The sequence below is a fragment of the Coregonus clupeaformis genome, chromosome 24, assembly GCF_020615455.1.
Source record: "Coregonus clupeaformis isolate EN_2021a chromosome 24, ASM2061545v1, whole genome shotgun sequence".
Lineage (NCBI taxonomy): Eukaryota > Metazoa > Chordata > Actinopteri > Salmoniformes > Salmonidae > Coregonus > Coregonus clupeaformis.
The window spans coordinates 56,040,770-56,062,734 of record NC_059215.1 but is presented as its reverse complement, the minus strand read 5'-3'; the positions used below and the strand labels follow the sequence as shown (position 1 = coordinate 56,062,734).

The 21,965-nt window shown below is 43.2% G+C and overlaps 1 protein-coding gene across 2 annotated transcripts; it reads left to right on the top strand.

Moving 5' to 3' along the window:
• The first annotated feature begins 1,765 nt into the window (after positions 1-1,765).
• On the top strand, positions 1,766-21,692 carry LOC121538614 (YTH domain-containing family protein 1). 2 transcript variants are annotated; one of them, XM_041846789.2, is made up of 6 exons: positions 1,766-2,218; positions 2,913-2,937; positions 5,413-5,492; positions 16,363-17,976; positions 18,312-18,359; positions 18,518-21,692. In XM_041846789.2, exons 1-6 carry the CDS (start codon positions 2,192-2,194, stop codon positions 18,545-18,547), a joined length of 1,824 nt encoding a protein of 607 aa, XP_041702723.1. In that variant the 5' UTR covers positions 1,766-2,191; the 3' UTR covers positions 18,548-21,692. The 2 variants fall into 2 exon arrangements, with proteins under 2 accessions (XP_041702723.1, XP_041702722.1); XM_041846788.2 differs by having other exon boundaries at positions 5,413-5,510.
• Positions 21,693-21,965: the final 273 nt, after the last annotated feature.

Sequence of the window (21,965 nt, the reverse complement as noted above, 5' to 3'; positions counted from 1 at the left end):
CAATCACAGTCCACTCCAAAATACATCCCTACACAGGCTCAGCAGCCTGTGATGGGGGTACATTCACCGACAGGATTTCTTGCACGGCCTCAGCTGTGAAATCACGAAGACCCCAAAAACATTCAGTGGCATTCACAATGATTCCAATATTCTTAGACTTCTTCTCCACTTGTGCTGTACAGTTTATGACCATTGCAATAAATAATACAAAGTCCACCTTTTTAACATGTAGCATTTCACTATCCCTCGGTTGATGGGAAACCTTCACTGGTCGTGGTGGCTCTACTACCATTGTTTCTTCCCCGCCACGCGTTCCTTCCAATTTTCTCACCGCCTCCAGATAGGAGACACGTTGGACACTCCTTGCCCTTGCCACCTCATTCTCCTTCACCCTAACCGGGCACTCCAGGAATTCAGGCGCATGTCCACCTCCACAGTTGCAACATTTCCCTTCATCTGGCATACGATATTCTTCCCTTCTGCACACACTTGACACATGACCAAATATTCTACAATAATGACACTGAAGGGGCTTGTGCACAAAAGCTCTTACAGGGTATCTCATGAATCCTAACTTTATATGAGGGAGAGACTCTTCATCAATGAACAGTAGCATGGATGAAGTTTATTTATTTTCTCCGTCCACCATACAGGACATTCGACGTGCAACAACCACTCCATCGATGTCTTGAGTTATATCCTCTGCCTTTATTTATTGCGCCACCCCAGAAATAACACCCTTGATAGGCGCCCTGCTACAAAAATCCTTGCAGGAAACATTCCCCTCCGATATTTTCTTCTGCTCAGCAGACACACAAAAAATCAAAATAAGACCACTTCTTGTGACTCTCACCAACTCCACACTTTCCTCCAACACATTCCAGATTTTCCTGGAGACGTTAAACGGATTTCCCAAGTAGCATTGATCCAAAACCCTGACTCCGACCAAGAATGAGTCTAGTGGTTTCCTATTTTCCAACATAGCTTTACTTCTCTTGTTTCCCTTTTTCTTCACCACTGTAACCGACTCATTCTCACGTTCTGTCCTATTAGCTTCACTCCACTCACTAACAGTTTCAAACAAAACCTCAGTTTCCGCCATCTTCCCCCGTCCAGTTGGTGGCGGCAATACACCTTTTTGGGTTGTAGTCTGCCATAAAACCCACAGAAGAAGAAGAAGGAGTTACACTGGTGTCATATGCTGAGGCAGTGAAGAAAGTAGAGGAAGATGGTTCAAAGGGGAGGAGTGGTGAGAGTAGTATATATGTACCAGTGCAGAGGGATAGGCCAACAAGTGATATATGTTTCAGTAAGATTGGATTTTTAGCATATATAGCAATGGTTATTAATTGTACTGCAGGGATGGAACGTAAGTCGAAGAAAATTGAGGTTGTGGTGGCAGCTGCAGAGAGGTATTTGGGTGTATGAGACTTGACATCAGAAGAGTTACAGGGAGTGTTAAGTGGTGATGTCCCATCATTTCAGGTTGAGGGCATGAGGTAGGAATGAATATATTTATATAGTGGAGTAGGGTGGTGTTAATTAATAATAATATTTTTGAATTTGTAGGTGTAGTGTTAGATGGTAGGGTATTTCTTCATTTTATTTTTCAAGCAAAATATAAGGGAGTTGTACTCCAGTCTAGTAGGTGGCGGTAATGCAACAAATTGGATGTCAACCACCGTTTAACCTCATCGAAGAAGAAGAAGAAGAAGAAGAAGATGAAGAAGAATTTACACTGGCATTCGATTAACTCTAACCTCGCATCACTGGTCCACCGCCACCTCCTCTCAAGAAACCGGTGTCGCTGACGTAAAGCCCTGTCTAGAACCCGGATGGAACAGCCATTGGGGGAAGTGGACAGGGCCTGTCGCTAACTGAGGAGGGATCTCTGGAGTAAAAAAAAAAAAAAAGACGCAAAAGATTCAACCGTGGACAAGGATTGTAACGGATCCAAAAACAACATTCTGTGGAGATCTGGAAATATTATCCGGACTTGTTTACTCTTGGACATTCGGACGGGATAAGACTGAGACTTGAACTGTGGAAGTTGATCTGGGGATAGCTAGCTACGTGTAGCGGAAAAACACTTTAGCTAACGTTAACTGAGCTGAGAACAATCGGAACCCGGGGCCCCAGATACAGTAACCTGCTAGGCTCCGTGCGAATCCAGGGACTTGCTTAATGAATTATGTCTGCCACAAGCATTGACCCTCAGGTAGGCATGACGATGCATCTTGGCCGGTGGTAGCTAGCTAATCAGTTAGCTAATGTTAACTGGCTAACATTAGCTAGCTAGCTAGCTAGCTACGTTTCAGACTTATGTTATATTTAACGTTAGCTAGCTATCGCTTTGATTTTTGCCAGGTAGTTTGTTGGCAAGCAAGCCAATTAACCGGTTTGCAAACAAATATTTGCATAGGTTGATACATTGTTTTTGAAGGAAAACAAGCTATTTGCTAGTGAACATTAGCTTGCTAGATAACTTGTTTAGAAACCCAGTGTTTAACGTTAACTAACCTGATAAGGTCATAACCAAATGACTCATTTAAATAATATTAGAAGTTGGCTAAATGGGTAACTAGCCATCTTGCAACGTTAACGTTGCTTGGTCATAACTACATATCGCTAACTAGTTAACGTTAGTCAAATTAGGCTATGCGTTTAGTCAAAAAGCTAACCAACATATGGGATTCTCCAATGGTGTTACATAGCTAACTAGCTAGCCAGATAACTTGTAACTAGCTAATGTTAGCCTGATCATGGCTAGCTAACGGGTCAGCTAACATTAGTTAAGTTAACTAGTTAGCCAACTGATATATTATCTAGTCCATGTTTGGTGAAGCTCCCTTTGGAAGGCTAACATGTAAGTTATGTTTGTTTCCCCCGGGCATGATGCAATTGGGATGCAGAGATCAAAGGGACAAGCATCTAAAGGTAAGAATCATTGCATTTCAAATAGGCCTCTAACCTGAATAAAAACAGCCATGTAGATACATTACTCTTAGAAAAAAAGATTCTACCTAGAACCTAAAAGGGTTCTTCGGCTGTTCCTGTGGGGGAACGCTTTGAAGAATCCCTTTGGGTTCCATTTAGAACACTTTCCACAGAAGGTTCTCCCACAAAGACAGCCTACATTGTGATCTGCACAGGTGGTCTTTAGTCAACTGCACCAAGTTACAGCTTTCACCTTACATGATCTAGACAATGTAGAGCGAGATCTAGAGATAATTTTGGTTATGTAGTGTATGTGGACACCTGCTCGTCTAACATCTCATTCCAAAATCATGGCAATTAATATGGAGTTGGTCCATCCTTTGCTGCTATAATAGCCTTCACTCTTCAGGGAAGGCTTTCCACTAGATGCTGGAACATTGCTGCCGGGACTTGCTTCCATTCAGCCACAAGAGCATTAGTAAGGTCGGGCACTGATGTTGGGCAATTAGGCCTGGCTCGCAATCAGTGTTCCAATTCATCCCAAAGGTGTTCGATAGTGCTCTGTGCAGGCCAGTCAAGTTCTTCCACACTGATCACATGGGAATTGTCATGCTGAAGTAGGAAAGGGCCTTCCCCAAACTGTTGCCACAAAGTTGGAAGCACAGAATCGTCTAGAATGTTATTGTATGCTGTAGGGTTAAGATTTCCCTTCACTGGAACTAAGGGGCCTAGCCCGAACCATTATTCCTCCTCCACCAAACTTTACAGTTGGCACTGTGCATTCGGGCAGGTAGGGTTCTCCTGGCTTCCGCCAAACCCAGATTCATCCGTTGGACTGCCAGGTGGTGAAGCGTGATTCATCACTCCAGAGAACGCGTTTCCACTGCTCCAGAGTCCAATGGCGTCAAGCTTTACACCACTTCAGCCGACGCTTGGCATTGCGCATGGTGAACATAAGCATGTGTGCGGCTGCTTGGCCATGGAAACCAATTTAATGAAGCTCCCAACGAACAGTTATTGTGCTGATGTTGCTTCCAGAGGCAGTTTGGAACTCGGTAGTGAGTGTTGCGTTTCAGCCCTTGGCGGTCCCGTTCTTGTGTGGCCTACCACTTCGCAGCTGAGCCGTTGTCGCTCCTAGATGTTTCCACTTCACAATAACAGCACTTACAGTTGACGGGGCAACTCTAGCAGGGCAGAAATTTGACAAACTGACTTGTTGAAAAGGTGGCATCCTATGACGGTGCCACGTTGAAAGTCACTGAGCTCTTCAGTAAGGCCATTCTACTGCCATTGTTTGTCTATGGAAATTGAGTGGCTGTGTGCTCGATTTTTATACACCTGTCTGCAACGGGTGTGCCTGAAATAGCCAAATCCACTCATTTGAAGAGGTGGCTAGTCCAGTACCTTTGCGTGTCGTTAGCTGAACAAAGGATAGTCAAAAACCTATTCTACGTCATTTGTTTGCCATACAGGCCAACTAATGGTCTGAGTTAGCGAACAGTTTTCCATAATTTCTGGATGAATTGACTTTGACATGCACACTTAGACAGGAGTGCCTAAGTGTGCGCACACATTTAGTGACTCACTGAATATTCACTGCTGTGATGTTGATTATGTTGTGACTGGCCTCTAATTGTGTATTAGACATTGAGAGGCTGGCAGAACAGGCAGGCAGAGTGACACACAGCACAGGTCTTGACTCATACTGACACTGCAGGGGGTGTGTAGGTCACAGCCTGAGTCACTTCCAGATTACTCCTTGTTTCCCAGCAAGGATCAGAGAGGTATCCTACGAAGCAGGTTTGAGGAGTTAGCGTGGTAACTTTGGTCAACTGAGTTCAACTCGGGATAACCAGTCATGAATGTGGCTCACCTTCTAGCTAGATACATTTCTATGACAACGAATCCTTCAGAACTAACCTGCTCCGGGGCAGGTTAACTCAGGGTTAACTCTACTTACCTTGAAGGAAATGACTGAGCCGCAAGTTGAGGACCAATGAAATCAGATTCCCTCCCGCTTGCAAAGATTGCATCATCATCCCCTTCATTTGAGGAAGAGGGCTGATTAAAATATTTAATTAAATGTTTTTGTGCAAAAAAATGGTATTGTTAAAATATTTCACATTACACATTTAGTAATGACAATGCATTTTAAACTTCATGCATTTTAACACTTTTGTATGACTAAATAAATAAATAAAAATGATCGGAGTGGGAAAAAAGTTGCTTGTGCATTGATAAGCACACCAAAGACGGCCTTAACAATAAGTAACAAAATAAAGACGGCGTAGCTTACATACCTATCCCCCTGGGGTCTGAGCTGTGTGACAGTGTTGAGGAAGGCTGCCTTGACCACTAAGCACACTTCAAAATGGACTTAACTGACAGTGCAGTGCCACTCACCTGTTATAGTTGAGAAAGGAATCCTTCCTCATTTCTGGCAAAAATTCTAACTCCTGTGTGTTGTTGTTTCAGTGCAAAATGGTTCACTGCATCAGAAGGAGACTGTCCACGACAATGACTTTGAGCCGTACCTCACTGGCCAATCAACCCAGGTGCGTGACTGGCCGCAGGTGATAATGCTGACCAGTCTTTTATGGGATAATGTTTGCATTTTTGTATTATTCAATATCTGCACAGCCTTTTATGACTTTGAATTTACATGTCAGGGAGTGGCAGTGTTTTGTGTTGAAGCTGCAGTTGGTAAGAGTTAAGTTACTCTCCATTTGTATAAACAGATTTTCAATGATGGGTTGGTCTTTTATTTAAGGTCTTAAATCTTTGAATCAAGTTTTCAGATTTCCCTAACATAGGCCTCTCAAATTCAAATCTGGACCTCGAAGCGGTTTTGACTAGATGGGATGCCGCTAATGTCAAAAGTGACTTTTCGTTGCATGTTAGGAAAACCTACGCAGCAGGTTAGGATAATTAACGTAGCAGGTTAGGAGAATTAGGTTAAGGTTAGGAAAATGGTTACAGAAAATGCAGAAATTCTCCCTGACGTCACTCGAATGTGCAACTTTTGATATCACTTTCACCTTAGCTGCATCCCTTCTAGACATGACCCATCGAAGCCATATCCACAGCTTTTTAAAAATGATTTCCCTCTAATCAGGGACTGATTCAGACCTTGGAGACCAGGCATTTATTATCAGGTAGAAACAGAGAGGAAGAGGCGACATGAGAGGGATAACTGGGCCCAAAAAAGTTATAGACAAGTACAACATAAGATATTACTTTAAATTCAAAATGTTTGTTTTCTAAATAAAATAACAGTGATATATTGGAAAGACACCAAGAGACAACAAAAATGCAATTTACACACTTCATACAGTGCCTTGCGAAAGTATTCATCTCCCTTGACGTTTTTTCCTATTTTGTTGCATTACAACCTGTAATTTAAATGGATTTTTATTTGGATTTCATGTAATGTACATACACAAAATAGTCCAAATTGGTGAAGTGGAATATAAAAAATAACAGAAAAGTGTTGTGTGCATATGTATTCACCCCCTTTGCTATGTAGCCCCTAAATAAGATCTGGTGCAACCAATTACCTTCAGACGTCACATAATTAGTTAAATAAAGTCCACCTGTGTGCAATCTAAGTGTCACATGATCTCAGTATATATACACCTGTTCTGAAAGGCCCCAGAGTCTGCAACACCACTAAGCAAGGGGCACCACCAAGCAAGCGGCACCATGAAGACCAAGGAGCTCTCCAAACAGGTCAGGGACAAAGAGACCAAAGATAACCCTGAAGGAGCTGCAAAGCTCCACATCGGAGATTGGACATATGTCCATAGGACCACTTTAAGCCGTACACTCCACAGACTGGGCTTTACGGAAGAGTGGCCAGAAAAAAGCCATTGCTTAAAGAAAAAAATAAGCAAACACGTTTGGTGTTCGCCAAAAGGCATGTGGGAGACTCCCCAAACATATGGAAGAAGGTACTCTGATCAGATGAGATTAAAATTGAGCTTTTTGTCCATCAAGGAAAACGCTATGTCTGGCGCAAACCCAACACCTCTCATCACCCCGAGAACACCATCCCTACAGTGAAGCATGGTGGTGGCAGCATCATGCTGTGGGGATGTTTTTCATTAGCAGGGACTAGGAAACTGGTCAGAATTGAAGGAATGATAGATGGCGCTAAATACAGGGAAATTCTTGAGGGAAACCTGTTTGTCTTCCAGAGATATGAGACTGGGACGAAGGTTCACTTTCCAGCAGGACAATGACCCTAAGCATACTGCTAAAGCAACACTCGAGTGGTTTAAAGGGAAACATTTAAATGTCTTGGAATGGCCTAGTCAAAGCCCAGACCTCAATCCAATTGAGAATCTGTGGTATGACTTAAAGATTGCTGTACACCAGCGGAACCCATCCAACTTGAAGGAGCTGGAGCAGTTTTGCCTTGAAGAATGGGCAAAAATCCCAGTGGCTAGATGTGCCAAGCTTATAGAGACATACCCCAAGAGACTTGCAGCTGTAATTGCTGCAAAAGGTGGTTCTACAAAGTTTTGACTTTGGGTGGGTGAATAGTTATGCACGCTCAAGTGTTCTGTTTTTGTCTTATTTCTTGTTTGTTTCACAAAAAATACTTTGCATCTTCAAAGTGGTAGGCATGTTGTTTAAATCAAATGATACAAAGCCCCCCAAAATCAATTTTAATTCCAGGTTGTAAGGCAACAAAATACAAAAAATGCCAGGTGGTGAATACTTTCGCAAGCCACTCATATTTCTTATATACTGTGCAGTTAAATGAGATGTTTAGAAAAGGGAGAGGCGCTGTGATACAAGAGATTATTTTTTTAATCCGTTTGTTTTTTTGTTATAAACTTTTTGCCTGAGTAACCTCTGGTGTCAGACCATTCCATGATGACATGGTTCTATGCATAACTGAACGACGCATTAAATGTGTTATTGGTTTGGGTACAGTTAAGTAACCCATAGTGGCGTGTCTGGTGGATTATGTACAGTGCCTTCAGAAAGTATTAACACTCCTTTTACTTTTTCCACATTTTGTTGTGTTACAGCCTGAATTTTAAAATGTATAACATTTAGATTTTTTTGTAACTGGCCTAAACACAATACCCCATAATGTCAAAGTTGAATTATTCTTATAATTCTTATTTTTTTACAAATTAATTAAAAATTAAAAGCTGAAATGTCAAGTCAATAAGTATTCAACCCCTTTGTTATGGCAAGCCTAAATAAGTTCAGGAGTGAAAATGTGCTTAAGTCACATAGTAAGTTGTATTTACTCACTCTGTGTGCAATAACATTGTTTAACATGATTTTTGAACTACCTCATCTCTGTACCCCACGCATACAATTATCTGTAAAGTCCCATAGTCAAGCAATTAATTTCAAATACAGATTCAACCACAAAGACCAGGGAGGTTTTCCAATGCCTCGTAAAGAAGGGCACCTATTGGTAGATAGGTATTTTTAAAAAAAAGCAGACATTGAATATCCCTTTGAGCATGGTGACATTTTTAATTACACTTTGGGTGGTGTATCAATACACCCAGTCACTACAAAAATACAGGCGTCCTTCCTAACTCCGTTGCCGGAAAGGAAGGATACCGCTTAGCTAGACTGCTAACTCTAAATATGATGATGTTGCTATATAGCCATGTAGGCTAATTGATGTAAATCAATCAGTAAATCTAGGCTAATGTCCTACAAAACCTTTCCAGCGCTAGGCGTAGGCTACTTGATGTTGGCCTATTCACTGAAAATGGCTCTCTCTGCTCCGCGATCGCATCAACCATACTACAGCCTACTCCGGCTGTAAAGTGGTGCCATGAACTCAATATTAAGAAGTGATACATAAATGACTCCCAGAAAGCTGTGACACTCCTCTCTGTAACTAGAACAACAGTAATTGCTTTTAACTATTTTTTCCTGCAGTTGCATTTTTGAGCATAGGTCATATGCTTGTGCTTCTCAGAATACATCTCTCCCTCCTCCGTGTGCACAGTGGGGAGAGGGAGTGAGAGTAGCTCTCTCACACAGCATCTGATAGCGAAACCGGGACATGCAAATACTTTCATAACAGGGATCAACATGATGCATAGGCTATTACTCTTGACCAAATAATGGTTTTAGAACAATCTACAGGAACGTTGAGTAGCAAAATAACCGAGTAGCAAAATAACCGAAAATTACGACATACGCAAAATGCTTCGATAAGAGAAAGGCAATATAGGTGTCGGTAATTTTCGGTTTATCGTCCCAGCTCTAGGGCTACATTTTACAGTTGGTTTTACGGCGGAGTGGAAATTCTTGGTGGATATTTATAGTAGAAGAAAGGTCAGTATCAGGTATTGCATATTATGATGAAGTTGGGCTGGGCGATATGGCCAAAATATCATATCACAGTATGACGGTATTTTATGTTTTTGAATAATAAAGTTATACATTTGCTTTATGAGTAGTGTGTGACCCTAGGGTGGCAACTGTAAAATGTAGCCCTAGGCTAGAGCTGGGACGATAAACCGTAAATTACTGACACCTATATTGCCCAGCTGTTATCGAAGCATTTTGCGTATGTCGTCATTTTAGGTTATTTTGCTACTTTGTGATTGTTTTATACTGTTCAATTCAACCAAAAATAATTTTCAGAATTTTCATCAATTTCTGCGTTTCCTGCACTCATTTGAGATCATTTCCACACTGCCACATAGGGCTGTACGATATGGGCAAACAATCTAGGCCTTATTTTTAACCAAATGTTGCAATTGTGAGTTGGTTTGGGATTTAGAGCAAAACACTCGAGTGAACTGTTGGAATCATGGAAATATAATGATTATTATAAATCTATAGTTAGAATATAATAGTGGGCACTTTGCATACAGTGTTATTTGACATGACAATGAATGAAAATGCCAGGGAGGCGTTATTGTGACAGGGTAGGAACCAAAGTGTTGACAAGTGTTTCCTACGGGACCCTATAATCTTTGGCTACATTGAATGTTTTCTCTTAGCTACTTCATGTAGCTAACATATTCTTGCTTCGCGTATTCCTCTTTGATTTAGAAGATACTGTTGCACAAACAACTGATTTTAGATCTACACCATCACTGGTATTATCAGGTTATATGGCTATTTACATTTGCCCTGACTCAGTACATTTATTAGTTAGCTAGCGATTAGCATTAGTGTAGGTCTGGGCGGTATACCGTATTTTACGATATACCGGTATTGATGCACGGACCAGTTTGGGTTTTTACTTTACCTTCTATAACGGCATTTGAATGTTTGGTTTGTTAAATGTGATACGCCGTGTGTACCGTCCATTTTTATTGTTTACTTCGCTACTTCAGTCATCTCTCAGCTCTCTCTCCTTGCCGCTTTCCACACAGACCTAGCCCCGCCCCCTCACTCAAGGAGCACATTTGTTGTTCCTTAACCACGAGACACTTGCGTTCAGTCTGCATGGTCAACGCAACAATGTTGTTGACAACGATGCTGTTTTCACTTTGCTTCTTAATATAAATCCACTAGCGTTCTATAATTACACTTAGTTTGTGTTTCTTACATCTGCAAACAGCTAGTTTGTCTTTTCTTAGCAAGTTGGGCCTAAATCTTGTTAGCAACTAAGGATTAATCGGTCTCAAGGCTTAACAATCCTTCTTTACCCTGTCTCCTCCCCTTCATATACACTGATTGAAGTGGAATTAACAGGTGACATCAATAAGGGATCATAGCTTTCACCTGGTCAGTCTGTCATGGAAAGAGCAGGTGTTTTGTACACGTGTGTGTGTGTGTGTGTGTGTATATGTATATATATATATATATATATACTGCTCAAAAAAATAAAGGGAACACTTAAACAACACATCCTAGATCTGAATGAATGAAATCATCTTAATAAATACTTTTTTCTTTACATAGTTGAATGTGCTGACAACAAAATTGCACAGAAATTATCAATGGAAATCAAATGTATCAACCCATGGAGGTCTGGATTTGGAGTCACCCTCAAAATTAAAGTGGAAAACCACACTACAGGCTGATCCAACTTTGATGTAATGTCCTTAAAACAAGTCAAAATGAGGCTCAGTAGTGTGTGTGGCCTCCACGTGCCTGTATGACCTCCCTACAACGCCTGGGCATGCTCCTGATGAGGTGGCGGATGGTCTCCTGAGGGATCTCCTCCCAGACCTGGACTAAAGCATCCGCCAACTCCTGGACAGTCTGTGGTGCAACGTGGCGTTGGTAGATGGAGCGAGACATGATGTCCCAGATGTGCTCAATTGGATTCAGGTCTGGGGAACGGGCGGGCCAGTCCATAGCATCAATGCCTTCCTCTTGCAGGAACTGCTGACACACTCCAGCCACATGAGGTCTAGCATTGTCTTGCATTAGGAGGAACCCAGGGCCAACCGCACCAGCATATGGTCTCACAAGGGGTCTGAGGATCTCATCTCGGTACCTAATGGCAGTCAGGCTACCTCTGGCGAGCACATGGAGGGCTGTGCGGCCCCCAAAGAAATGCCACCCCACACCATGACTGACCCACCGCCAAACCGGTCATGCTGGAGGATGTTGCAGGCAGCAGAACGTTCTCCACGGCGTCTCCAGACTCTGTCACTTCTGTCACATGTGCTCAGTGTGAACCTGCTTTCATCTGTGAAGAGCACAGGGCGCCAGTGGCGAATTTGCCAATCTTGGTGTTCTCTGGCAAATGCCAAATGTCCTGCACGGTGTTGGGCTGTAAGCACAACCCCCACCTGTGGACGTCGGGCCCTCATACCACCCTCATGGAGTCTGTTTCTGAACGTTTGAGCAGACACATGCACATTTGTGGCCTGCTGGAGGTCATTTTGCAGGGCTCTGGCAGTGCTCCTCCTGCTCCTCCTTGCACAAAGGCGGAGGTAGCGGTCCTGCTGCTGGGTTGTTGCCCTCCTACGGCCTCCTCCACGTCTCCTGATGTACTGGCCTGTCTCCTGGTAGCGCCTTCATGCTCTGGACACTACGCTGATAGACACAGCAAACCTTCTTGCCACAGCTCGCATTGATGTGCCATCCTGGATGAGCTGCACTACCTGAGCCACTTGTGTGGGTTGTAGACTCCGTCTCATGCTACCACTAGAGTGAAAGCACCGCCAGCTTTCAAAAGTGACCAAAACATCAGCCAGGAAGCATAGGAACTGAGAAGTGGTCTGTGGTCACCACCTGCAGAACCACTACTTTATTGGGGGTGTCTTGCTAATTGCCTATAATTTCCACCTGTTGTCCATTCCATTTGCACAACAGCATGCGAAATGTATTGTCAATCAGTGTTGCTTCCTAAGTGAACAGTTTGATTTCACAGAAGTGAGAGTTGTTTAAGTTTTCCCTTTATTTTTTTGAGCAGTGTGTGTATATATATATATATATATATATATATATATATATATATATATATATACATACACACACACACAGTGGGGAGAACAAGTATTTGATACACTGCCAATTTTGCAGGTGTTCCTACTTACAAAGCATGTAGAGGTCTGTAATTTGTATCATATGTACACTTCAACTGTGAGAGACGGAATCTAAAACAAAAATCCAGAAAATCACATTGTATGATTTTTAAGTAATTAAGTTTCATTTTATTGCATGACATAAGTATTTGATCACCTACCAACCAGTAAGAATTCCGGCTCTCACAGACCTGTTAGTTTTTCTTTAAGAAGCCCTCCTGTTCTCCACTCATTACCTGTTTGAACTCGTTACCTGTATAAAAGACACCTGTCCACACACTCAATCAAACAGACTCCAACCTCTCCACAATGGCCAAGACCAGAGAGCTGTGTAAGGACATCAGGGATAAAATTGTAGACCTGCACAATGCTGGGATGGGCTACAGGACAATAGGCAAGCAGCTTGGTGAGAAGGCAACAACTGTTGGCGCAATTATTAGAAAATGGAAGAAGTTCAAGATGACGGTCAATCACCCTTGGTCTGGGGCTCCATACAAGATCTCACCTCGTGGGGCATCAATGATCATGAGGAAGGTGAGGGATCAGCCCAGAACTACATGGCAGGACCTGGTCAATGACCTGAAGAGAGCTGGGACCACAGTCTCAAAGAAAACCATTAGTAACACACTACGCCGTCATGGAATAAAATCCTGCATCGCACGCAAGGTACCCCTGCTCAAGCCAGCGCATGTCCAGGCCCGTCTGAAGTTTGCCAATGACCATCTGGATGATCCAGAGGAGGAATGGGAGAAGGTCATGTGGTCTGATGAGACAAAAATAGAGCTTTTTGATCTAAACTCCACTCGCCGTGTTTGGAGGAAGAAGAAGGATGAGTACAACCCCAAGAACACCATCCCAACCGTGAAGCATGGAGGTGGAAACATCATTCTTTGGGGATGCTTTCCTGCAAAGGGGACAGGACGACTGCATCGTATTGAGGGGAGGATGGATGGGGCCATGTATTGCGAGATCTTGGCCAACAACCTCCTTTCCTCAGTAAGAGCATTGAAGATGGGTCGTGGCTGGGTCTTCCAGCATGACCACGACCCGAAACACACAGCCAGGGCAACTAAGGAGTGGCTCCGTAAGAAGCATCTCAAGGTCCTGGAGTGGCCTAGCTAGTCTCCAGACCTGAACCCAATAGAAAATCTTTGGAGGGAGCTGAAAGTCCGTTTTGCCCAGCGACAGCCCCGAAACCTGAAGGATCTGGAGAAGGTCTGTATGGAGGAGTGGGCCAAAATCCCTGCTGCAGTGTGTGTGCAAACCTGGTCAAGACCTACAGGAAACTTATGATCTCTGTAATTGCAAACAAAGGTTTCTGTACCAAATATAAAGTTCTGCTTTTCTGATGTATCAAATACTTATGTCATGCAATAAAATGCAAATTTTTTACTTAAAAATCATACAATGTGATTTTCTGGATTTTTGTTTTATATTCCGTCTCTCACAGTTGAAGTGTACATATGATAAAAATTACAGACCTCTACATGCTTTGTAAGTAGGAAAACCTGCAAAATCGGCAGTGTATCAAATACTTGTTCTCCCCACTGTATGTGTGTGTGTGTGATATATATATATATATATATATATATATATATATATATATATATATATATATATATATATATATACATATACACATTTTTATTTTTGCTAGGTAGCTTTAGCTAGCGCTAGTTGGCTGTACCTGCCCCAAAACTGGATTTTTCATCCTATAACTTGTTCTCTGTCTTATTTTTAAATGTTGCGCCAATATGTTCTTAGCACTTTTATTTCAATAACCGATCAAAACGTATTTTCTCATGCTCTCGTCTCTCTGCAGCAGACATACAGTGCCTTCAGAAAGTATTAAGACCCCTAGACTTTTTCCACATTTTGTTACGTTACAGCCTTAATCTAAAATGGATTAAGTAAATAAAAATCTTCAGCAATCTGCACACAATACCCCATAACGACAAAGCGAAAACAGGTTTTTAGAAAAAATTTGCAAATGTATGAAAAATACTAAACATAAATACCTTATTTACATTAGTATTCAGACCCTTTGCTATGAGTCTCAAAATTGAGCTCCTGTGCATCCTGTTTCCATTGATCATCTTTGATGTTTCTACAACTTGATTGGAGTCCACCTGTGGTAAGTTCAATTGATTGGACATGATTTGGAAATGCACACAACTGTCTAAATAAGGTCCCACAGTTGACAGTGCATGTCAGAGCAAAAACCAAGCCATGAGGTCGAAGGAATTGTCCGTAGAGCTCCAAGACAGGATTGTCAGATCTGGGGAAGGGTACCAAAACAATTCTGCAGCATTGAAGGTCCCCAAGAACACAGTGGGATCCATCATTCTTAAGTGGAAGAAGTTTGGGACCACCAAGACTCTTCCTAGAGCTGGCTGCCTGGGCAAACTGAGCAATCAGGGGAGAAGGGCCTTGGTCAGGGAGGTGACCAAGAACCCAATGGTCAATCTGACAGAGCTCTAGAGTTCCTCTGTGGAGATGGGATAACCTTCCAGAAGGACAACCATCTCTGCAGCACTGCACAAATCAGGCCTTTATGGTAGAGTGGCCAGACGGAAGCCACTCCTCAGTAAAAGGCACATGACAGTGTGCTGGGAGTTTGCCAAAAGGCACCTAAAGACTCTCAGACCATGAGAAACAAGATTCTCTGGTCTGATGAAACCAAGATTGAGCTCTTTGGCCTGAATGCCAAGCGTCACGTCTGGATGAGACCTGGCACCATCCCTACGGTGAATCATGGTGGTGGCAGCATCATGCTGTGGGGATGGTTTTCAGCGGCAGGGACTAGGAGACTAGTCAGGATCGAGGCAAAGATGAACGCAGCAAAGTACAGAGAGATCCTTGATGAAAACCTGCTCCAGAGCGCTCAGGACCTCAGACTGGGACGACGGTTCACCTTCTAACAGGACAACGACCCTAAGCACACAGCCAAGACAACGCAGGAGTGGCTTCGGGACAAGACTCTGAATGTCCTTGAGTGGCCCAGCCAGAGCCTGGACTTGAACCCGATTGAACATCTCTGGAGAGACCTGAAAATAGCTGTGCAGCAACGCTCCCCATCCAACCTGACAGAGCTTGAGAGAATCTGCAGAGAAGAATGGGAGAAATTCCACAAATACAGGTGTGCCAAGCTTGTAGCGTCATACCCCGTGTAGCTCAGTTGGTAGAGCATGGCGTTTGCAACGCCAGGGTTGTGGGTTCGATTCCCACGGGGGGTCAGTATGGGAGAAATAAAGCTGGAGCAGTTTTTCCTTGAAGAATGGGCAAAAGTCCCAGTGGCTAGATGTGCTAAGCTTATAGAGACTTACCCTAATAAGCCAAGCTTATAGAGACATACATAGTATGGAAAATGTATGCACTCACTAACTGTAAGTCGCTCTGGATAAGAGCGTCTGCTAAATGACTAAATGTTAAATACCCAAGAAGGCTCAAGGCTGTAATCGCTGCAAAAGGTGCTTCAACAAAGTATTGAGTAAAGGGTCTGAATGCTTATGTAAGTGTGATATTTATTTTTAAATTGTATTATTATTATTATTAGCAAACATTTATAAAAACCTGTTTTTGTTTTTGTCATTATGGGCTATTTTGTATAGATTGAGGGGAAAACACTATTTAATTAATTTTAGAATAAGGCTCTAACCTAACAAAATGTGGAAAAAGTCAAGGGGTTTGAATACTTTCCGAAGGTACTGTATAGTGAGCAATATGTGTGGAACATCAAATCGCAAAATAGACTCGCAAAACATATAGAACTTGCACCTAAGTATCGTGATAATATTGTATCGTGAGGTCCCTAGCAATTCCCAGACCTGTATTTTTGTGATCAACTGTTTATTAGTGTTGCATAATGTAAAACAAAAGACAAATGAAACATATTTTTACATAATCGTCATAGATTATTGATATCATTGTTCTAACTCCACAGAGCAACAGCTACCAGTCCATGACCGACCCCTACCTGTCCAGCTACTACGCCCCCTCCATCGGCTTTCCCTACCCCCTTAGCGAGGCCCCTTGGTCTACCGGGGGAGACCCCCCCATCCCTTACCTCACCCCCTACGGACCCTTGAGCAATGGAGACCATCACTTTATGCCCGACACCGTGTTTGGCCAGCCTGGAGGGCTTGGCAACAGTATCTACCCCCATCGCTTTAACTTTTTCCCTGAGAACCCAACCTTTTCCGCCTGGGGCACCAGTGGCTCCCAGGGCCAGCAGACTCAGAGCTCAGCCTACGGGGGTAGCTACAGCTACCCTCCCAGCTCCCTGGGGGGCACCCTGGTGCCTGACGGCCAAACAGGCTTCCACAGCGACACTCTCAACAAGGCCCCAGGCATGAACAGCCTGGAGCAGGGCATGGTGGGCCTAAAAATTGGTGGTGACATCACAGGCCAGGGGTCAGGGGTCAAGGCTGTGGGCTCTGTGATTGGTGGACCGCCGGCGGTGGCGCAGGGAAATGGGGGTACGCCCATCGGTATGCCCCTGCCCAAGCCCACCTCGTGGGCAGCCATCGCCAGTAAGCCAGCCAAGCCCCAGCAGTTGAAGGCCAAGATGAAACCAGGCATGGCCAGCCCTGGGGGAGCCCTGCCCCCTCCGCCCATCAAACACAACATGGACATCGGCACCTGGGACAACAAGGGGCCTGTGAATAAAGTGGCCCAAGCCCCCATGCAGCAGGCTATGAGCATGCCCCTTGGCCACCCCATGCAACCCCAGAACCCCATGCAGCAGCAGATGCAGCCCATGCCCTTACAGCACCAGCCCCCCCACCACCAGCACCACCAGCCCCTTCCTCAATCCTACCAGAACCACACCCAAACCCCACCACCCCAGACCCGCTGGGTCGCCCCGCGCAACCGTAACTTTGGCTACGGGCAGGGAGGGGCCGGAATGGACGGTGGCAGTATGATTGCCATAGTTGGCGGGGGTAACGGTGCCCCCCTCAGTTCTGCCAGTATGGTACCCGGTGGAGCAGAGAACCACCCGGTACTGGAGAAGCTGCGTGCCGCTCACAGCTACAACCCCAAGGAGTTTGAGTGGAACCTGAAGAACGGCCGTGTGTTCATCATCAAGAGCTACTCTGAGGACGACATCCACCGCTCCATTAAGTACTCCATCTGGTGTAGCACTGAGCACGGCAACAAGCGCCTGGATGGGGCCTTCCGCGGCCTCAACTTCAAGGGACCCGTCTACCTGCTGTTCAGCGTCAACGGCAGTGGCCACTTCTGCGGCGTGGCCGAGATGCGCTCGCCCGTGGACTACGGCACCAGCGCCGGCGTGTGGGCGCAGGACAAGTGGAAGGGTAAGTTTGATGTGGACTGGCTGTTTGTGAAGGACGTGCCCAACAGCCAGCTGCGCCACATCCGCCTTGAGAACAACGACAACAAGCCGGTGACCAACTCCCGGGACACCCAGGAGGTCCCTCTGGAGAAGGCCAAGCAGGTGCTGAAGATCATTGTGGGTTACAAGCACACCACGTCCATCTTCGATGATTTCTCCCACTATGAGAAGAGGCAGGAGGAGGAGGAGGAGGTGCGCAAGGTGGGTTAGCTACACTGGTCTGGTTAAATCCAGTCCATCCACTTCTAGGCTTTATGGATGCTAAACAACCTGCCTCCCATAAAGTTGTATTGATTTGTACCTACTTCAAATGCTGTCCTTTGTTGTTGGTAAAAGACATTTGATTCATTTACATTATTTTGTCATTAGTTATCATCTTGGTGAATATGAAAATGGTTTGCATATCATGATCAGTTTAGAGCCTATCATATCCCTTCAATAGATGTCCGTAAGAGGTTGCTTTATATGTATGCAACTCTGAGCAACTGTGTGCTTGACTGACACCTCTTCTTCTCTCCCTCTGCTCCTGCTGTCAGGTCTTTGAGCCGCCTGCACCCATCCAGAACCGAACTCCACTGGATCAGGTACATGTCCAGTTTCCCCCTCTCTCAACTGGAATCTGACATTATTGTTGTGATGATAAGGTTGGGGGGATTTTATGATGATTACCATTTTGGTGATTGTTGTTTTTGATTTTGTTAGTGTTATTTAATGGCTACTTCCTTCTCTTGTCTCCCCACAGGAGCGCCAAAACAGGAGTAAACCACAGTAGAATACATTTATCCTTGGCTTGATCAACATTTACACTAGGACTTTTGATTTAAGAGACAGAAGAATTCAGAAATTATTTTCAAAAATACGTCATTTTTTATATTTAATCCTGGTGAATTTCTGCCACCACTTAAGACTTGCGCTTTGTGCTCCAGGTACCACCCACCACCTCTTGTGCAGGGATAACAAGCTGATTTAATGTATTACCTAGCCACCACCACTGCACTGTTTTAGTTCTGATTGACTTTGATTTTTACGTTCTCTCCATCATGTACTCTTTCTCGTCAGACTGGGTTGGTTTTGACCTTTCCTGCCCCCTTCCTTCCTACTCTCGCTCGAATTGAATCAGGGTTTGACAGCACCAAGGAGAAGAGAATATCTGCCACTTTATATTTCTGCACAATCAGGAACTGCAGTGTCCTGCCCCTGTTTGTCCATTGGGGGGCGGTGTTGCCATGCTTCAGAGGTTTAACTATGCCGACAGGGTTGGAGGATCCCAAAGGCAACATTTTCGGACTTGGAACTGTGTACGATTAATAAGACTTCAATGGTTTATCTATTTTTCATTCAAGATCAACAAAGTCTATATTTTTTGGCTTACTATTGACAATTTTCAGTTCAGAAAGCTGCTTTTCTGGAGCCTTAATATTTTATTTTCTAGTTATTAATGACATGTCAAAAGAACCGCTCTTTAACTGACAGTGCTGGAGAAATCAGGGATAGCGTGAAGTCACAGACTCTGGACATTTCAAAGGAGGAAGTGCAAAGGCCTCTGGGAAGGAAGTAACTGATGTGTGTCCTCCACGGTGAAGGAGCTCTCACCATCTGAATCCAAAATTGTACTATTTTACATCCCTCAAACCCCTTCACTTTGGTTTGTTTTGATAAATGACGTTTGTCTTGAGGTTTTGTATGTTTCATCATTGGGAGATTCTGTTCACGTATTCAAGCCAGTATGAGAGAAATGTAGCATTCATCATTTTAAAGTAATTATTTTATAATTAGAATTATGTGATGTAACTGCTACATATGAATGAATTGTTTGTTGCTCTTTTTGGAAAAATCACTTCGGTTAATTGTCCGTTGGCCATCATTCTGTCTTAATCCTTTGTTTCGTTGGACTTTTCTGCTTATCAAAATGTGGTTTTGCTATAAATCCAGGGCTCTACGCTGATTTTTTTTTTTTTACGCAGATTTTTTTTTCTTTTTACAAGGATCACATGTGCGCCTAAGTTGAAAAATGTAAGAGCACACAAAGGAATTTAGGAGCACAATGAACAAATATTTGAGATAACGAGCCGTTTTCTTTGTAGTAATAGTTCAAACATGACAGTCAATCTGCGCTCAGTGTATTCTCCATGGCACTCAGGGGCTGCGGTACAGTGAAGTAATCATTGCAACAATTATCATCTGGGTTATTTTTTTTTTTCTAGGCACACTGGTGCTCCTAAATAAAAATTCCAGGTCGCACAGTAAAATATTTAGGGTGCATATGCGAGTGAAATGGTTGGACTGTAGAGCCCTGAAATCAAGAATTTCCTTCGTAATGCTAAGCTTTAACTTAGGAACCTATAGTCATGGAGAAAGCCTACAATGTATAACCTGAAAATAATGTAACTGATTTACTACCAAGAGTAAGAAAAAAGTAAGAACAAAATATGGTTTCTGTGTTTTTTGTTGTTGCTGAAAATGTGTGTGCGCTTTTAGAATGGAGTCATTGTTTAATATATGAAAGTAAGTCATTGGTATCAGGAGCTATCTATCCATGGAGATTGATTGGGGGTTGAACATTGAAAGTATCTCTAATTAATAGCCTACAATGCGCAATCATGCAGGCTGTAAACTTGATTTACATTTTGGTTAAAGCTGGAATCCGCATTAGGTGAAACGGCGCCACTGGTGCATTTATTGTTTTTGTTTTGTTTATGAAAGGAGGAGCGAAGCATCCTGCACCTTGATTTAAAAAATATATATAATCATAGTACATACTCTTCTGGTCTATCGCGGGTACAATGATGTGCATTGATGTCTGTGGAAACAGTGTTCATTGTTTGCAGTAATGTATTTGTTTTAATATCGCAAAAGGACATTGCAGTTTCACTGCTACGGATTCCAGCTTTAAACATCATACAATCCTTTATGAGGAGTGCTTACTGCTTTTCAATGTTTTGTCATTTTCTGCCTTGTGTGTGTGTGTGTGAACACTTGGACAGGACAGAGTGCTAATGAAAGTAATGACATGGATGTGGATGCTGTCACTCACTGTACATGAGCATGAATTCACATCTCTTGTGTTCAAGAAGTTGTGTAACTTGCAATGTGCGTTGATCAGTTCCAGACTTGCTGGTTGTGTGGTGCTCGGTTGTGTGTGTCACCACAGCCCCTTCTCAGATGTTGGTTTTGTCTGTACTCTGTAGTGTAGCTGCTCCTTTACCTGGTCAGTGTAGTGTATAGTCCCTGTATGACTGGAGACGTGACCTTTGACCTTTATACAGGGGACACCCTGGGTGCAACTCAATTTAGGGAGAACCTCAATTGCATACTCCTCGCGTTCTCTCCTTCTCAAAACCCATTGGAGGAGAAGGTCAGAGGGGCGGGACCTATGGCTTTCTCATCAAATGGGTTTTGAGAAGGAGATGAGGAGAGAGGGCGCTAGTGAGATTCTTCCAGTCTAAAGTGACTTCCTTCCTCCTTGATCTGCACAAATGTGAAAACAAAGGGTTAAAGCCATATGGGTGGATGCCTTCCATGGTGTTTCTTTCATCAGTCTTTCACACCAGTATAGATTAAGGAAAGGAAACTACTTTACGCTATAGACATGCATCACTGTTGTCTTTCTTTTGGTCAAGAAGCATGGAATGGTTGTGATGCCTATAGTTTAGTTTAGGACTTACATGCACGTGTCAAATTCTTTGCTGTAATAGAGGGCCATGTTTATGGTTTTAAAATAAATTATATCTACTACAGAATAATGAAATGAAATAAAAAAATATTAATAAAAGGAATTATCGTATAGACTTGCAAGTACACCACTGTAGCATATGTCAGTGGGAATAACCTGTAAGGTTTTTAAAACTCTATCTTGGTTTATTTTATTTTTTCCTTTAGAAGAAATCAAGCCTTAATAAACTATTTAGCATCAAACACTTTGTCTTCATCTCATTACTGTTGACCATTCTGGAGACACACTTTTTATTTCAAACATGACAGTGAATACGTTTTTTTCCAGAAAGGTCCTGTCTCCAAGAGCTGTGTTATATTGAACTGAAATCAACTTGGTGATGATTTTGAACTGGCCATTATAATGACCTAAGTGGCGTCCTAGAATCGCATTTTCAATTCAGGCAAGAATTTCAACTATTGAGTCATGTTGTTTTTCTTGTTGGACAACTATGCTATGTCTAGGTGTCTACTTTCTT

Excerpts from the sequence above, each read along its gene's own strand:
- LOC121538614 (XM_041846788.2), top strand. The coding sequence starts at position 2,192 with ATGTCTGCCACAAGCATTGACCCTCAG. Across the intron at positions 2,938-5,412 it reads AAAGGGACAAGCATCTAAAG|TGCAAAATGGTTCACTGCAT; the intron begins GTAAGAATCATT and ends TTGTTGTTTCAG. Across the intron at positions 18,360-18,517 it reads ACCGAACTCCACTGGATCAG|GAGCGCCAAAACAGGAGTAA; the intron begins GTACATGTCCAG and ends GTCTCCCCACAG.